The sequence below is a fragment of the Lichenostomus cassidix genome, unplaced genomic scaffold, assembly GCF_008360975.1.
Source record: "Lichenostomus cassidix isolate B80296 unplaced genomic scaffold, HeHo_3.0 HiC_scaffold_46, whole genome shotgun sequence".
In the NCBI taxonomy this organism is placed as follows: Eukaryota; Metazoa; Chordata; class Aves; order Passeriformes; family Meliphagidae; genus Lichenostomus; species Lichenostomus cassidix.
The window spans coordinates 1,495,536-1,499,019 of NW_028147597.1; the positions used below are offsets into that span (position 1 = coordinate 1,495,536).

General features: G+C 56.5%; 1 protein-coding gene across 1 annotated transcript; it reads left to right on the plus strand.

Moving 5' to 3' along the window:
- The first annotated feature begins 527 nt into the window (after positions 1-527).
- On the plus strand, positions 528-1,588 carry LOC146421918 (olfactory receptor 14J1-like). Its single transcript, XM_085046898.1, has one exon. It carries the CDS (start codon positions 528-530, stop codon positions 1,455-1,457), a length of 930 nt encoding a protein of 309 aa, XP_084903024.1. The 3' UTR covers positions 1,458-1,588.
- The last annotated feature ends 1,896 nt before the right edge of the window (positions 1,589-3,484 follow it).

The window sequence follows — 3,484 nt, forward strand, 5'->3', positions numbered from 1 at the left end:
CAGTGACTGCCCTTGATCTCAGAAATAGCTGCTGGGAACAGATAGAGCAACAGAGCAGCTCCCCTCACCCTTCACTGAGTTACAGCCAATCCTCTTGCCTTGCACAGTTCTCTCTGTTCTCCCTGAGCACAGCAGGAAATCCTCTCAAACTGCCTTTGGCTGTCACTGTTCCTCAGCCCTGGGACAGGAGATGCTGCCAAGCTCCTCTGCCTTAGGGGCAGTTTGGTCTGACGAAGTCAAACCCAGGACTGGTCCCTGTCCCCCGTTGCCATGACCAAACTGCTGCAGAGCAGAGCTGACTCCTCAGTGTCCATGGGCAGAGCCACTGCTTGTCACAGCAACAGGGCCAGATCCCAGCAGAGCTCCAGGCATGGGGCTGGAGGAAGAGCTCTGAGAAAAGGGAAATTGGGTGACACAGAGTGGGAGGGGCAGGGCTGGGAGAAAGGGCTTGGACATTGCTCAGGAAAGTCTCTCTTGACTTGTGACTCTCTCCTCCATGAACAGGTCCCCGTGCCCAGAGACAGAAAATGTCCAACAGCAGCTCCATCAGCCAATTCCTTCTCCTGCCATTCGCAGACACACGGCAGCTGCAGCTCCTGCACTTCTGCCTCTTCCTGGGCATCTCCCTGGCTGCCCTCCTGGCCAACAACCTCATCATCAGCGCCGTAGCCTGGAACCACCGCCTGCACACCCCCATGTTCTTCTTCCTGCTCAACCTGGCCCTCACTGACCTGGGCTCCATCTGCACCACTGTCCCCAAAGCCATGCACAATTCCCTCTGGGACACCAGGGACATCTCCTACTCAGGATGTGCTGCACAGCTCTTTCTATTTGTCTTCTTCCTTGGGTCAGAGCTTGCCCTCCTCACCGTCATGAGCTATGACCGCTATGTGTCCATCTGCAAACCCCTGCACTATGGGACCCTCCTGAGCAGCAGAGCTTGTGCCCACATGGCAGCAGCTGCCTGGGCCTGTGGCTTTCTCAATGCTCTGCTGCACACAGCCAATACATTTTCCCTGCCCCTGTGCCATGGCAATGCCCTGGGCCAGTTCTTCTGTGAAATCCCACAGATCCTCAAGCTCTCCTGCTCACACACCTACCTCAGAGAACTTGGGCTTATTGTGGTTAGTTTATCTTTAGGGTTTGGTTGTTTTGTGTTCATTGTTTTCTCCTATGTGCAGATCTTCAGGGCTGTGCTGAGGATCCCCTCTGAGCAGGGACGGCACAAAGCCTTTTCCACATGCCTCCCTCACCTGGCTGTGGTCTCCCTGTTTGTAAGTACAGTAATTTTTGCCAACCTGAAGCCTTCATTCATCTCCTCCCCATCCCTGGATCTGGCAGTGTCAGTTCTGTACTCAGTGGTGCCTCCAGTACTGAACCCTCTCATCTACAGCCTCAGGAGCCAGGAGCTCAAGGCTGTAGTGTGGAGACTGATGACTGGACGATTTCAGAAATAGCGAAGTTGTTGCCAGTTTCTGGAAATCACTTATTATATGAGTCATCCTTGATTGTTCTTGTGGTTTGCTTGTGGGTTTTTTTTTCCCTCTATATTACTTTTTTTATTCTTACCAAAAATAAAGGTCATTGTTTGTGCCATTTCTTATTGTGTTTGTTTCCATATCTTTGAGTCACAGCCTGTGCCAATGAGGAGCTCTGCTCTCAGTGGCTTTAAACAAACTAAAGGATCTCCCAGCCATGTTTTCACCAGAGATCCCCTTTTGTTCCCTTCTGTGGAGCTGCAGCAGCAATGTCTGTGTGCACAGCTGGGGCAGATCAGGGGTGGCACAGCAGCTGTGGCAAGGAGCAGCAGCACTTGGTGTTGCCAGTGCTGCTCCCGTGCCACTGCCCCGCTGCCCTGCTGCCCCTCGTGTTGCTGTAGGGCCTGAGTGCTCTCGGGGTCGCTGCCAGTGCTGGGGGTGGCAGTGCTGGGGCTGCAGCAGGGACAGGCCATGGGCACTGCTGGGGCACAGCTGACGCCTCAGGGCAGGGCCTGGGGGCTCGAGGCTCCTTGCCCAGGGTCTCTCCAAACCATTCCCAGGCCAATGCTGAGCAGAGAAAACCCCCGTGAGCAGCTGCAGGGTGGCCGTGGGCAGGCTGGGAGCAAACAGCATGGCTGGGGCTCTGCAAGGTCCCTGGGGGAGCCGGGAAGGAGCAGCAGAGCAGGGGCTGATCCATCCCCACTGCGCTGGACAGCCCAGGGCAGCGTCCCAGAGCGTCCTCATGGAGCTGCCAACAACATCCCCCCTTGGCAGCCCTGGCCTCTCCCCCAGCTCCCAGAGCTGCTTGATCCTTCCAGGCAGAGACACGGCAGCACTGGCTCAGGAGCCCTGTTTGCATTGCACACAGCAGGCGTGAGCACCCCATGCTGTTGGTGTGGGGAGATGAACCTGAGTGAGCACAAACACCATCAGCCCTGGGGGCCAGCAAGGGGTGGGGGATGGGAGGGAAACCACTCAGCTTTGTTGTGACCTCTGAAGTCAGCCAGAAAGTTTGTTCACATGAGCTGTGAGTTTCCTGTCCCACTGCAGACATTGTTGCTCAGAGCCAGGGCTGCCTGGCAGCCACCCCCAAACAGCCCTGAGCATTTCCTTTGCTTCACCTTTGCTTTCTTTCCTCTTTCCTCATCCACATTTCTTCCTCTTGCCCATCCCTGTCCCCTCCCCTGCCAACAGCCCATCCCTGTTTGCCCTTTCCTCTCTGGCCCCACTCCCCATTTCAGTTCCTGACTTGGCACCATGGGAACATCCCTTGGTGAGCAGGATCATCCTACAAGTGCTTCATGAATTGTCTGCAGGGTCCTGCAGTGCCTCGTGCTGTTCCCTTGCCAGAGGCAGCACAGGCCAGGGGGGCACATCTGGACTGCTGTGTGTGGCTGTGAGGCTCCCTGTTGTGGGGCAGTGAGGAGGAGCTGGAGAGGCTCTGCAGGACTGACAGGATGGGCTTTGGGGCCTGTGGGGAGAAGCTGAGGGCCATGGGCTGCTGGACCTTCTGAAGAGGAGGCCCAGAGCTCATCCTGCAACTGCTTTAAGGGTGCTTTCAGAGAATCACAGAATCAGTGAGGGTGGAAATGACCTTTGTGATCATCAAGTCCAACCTGTGACCTAACAGCACCTTGTCTGCCCTGAGCCTCCTCTTCTCCGGGATAAACCAGCCCAGCTCCAAACTCAGCCACTCCTCACAGCACTTGTGTTCCAGACCCTTCCCCAGCCTTTTTTCCCTTCTCTGGACACGCTCCAGCCCCTCAATGTCCTTCCTAAACTGGGGGCCCAGAACTGGACACAGCACTCGAGGTGAGGCCTCACCAGTGCCGAGTACAGGGGAAGAATCACTGCCCTGCTCCTGCTGGCCACACCATTCCTGATCCAGGCCAGCTGCCATTGGCCTCCTTGGCCACCTGGGCACACTGCTGGCTCATGTCCAGCCTGCTGTCCATCAGTGCTCCCAGGTCCCTTTCTGCCTGGCCACTGTCCAGCCACTCTGTCCC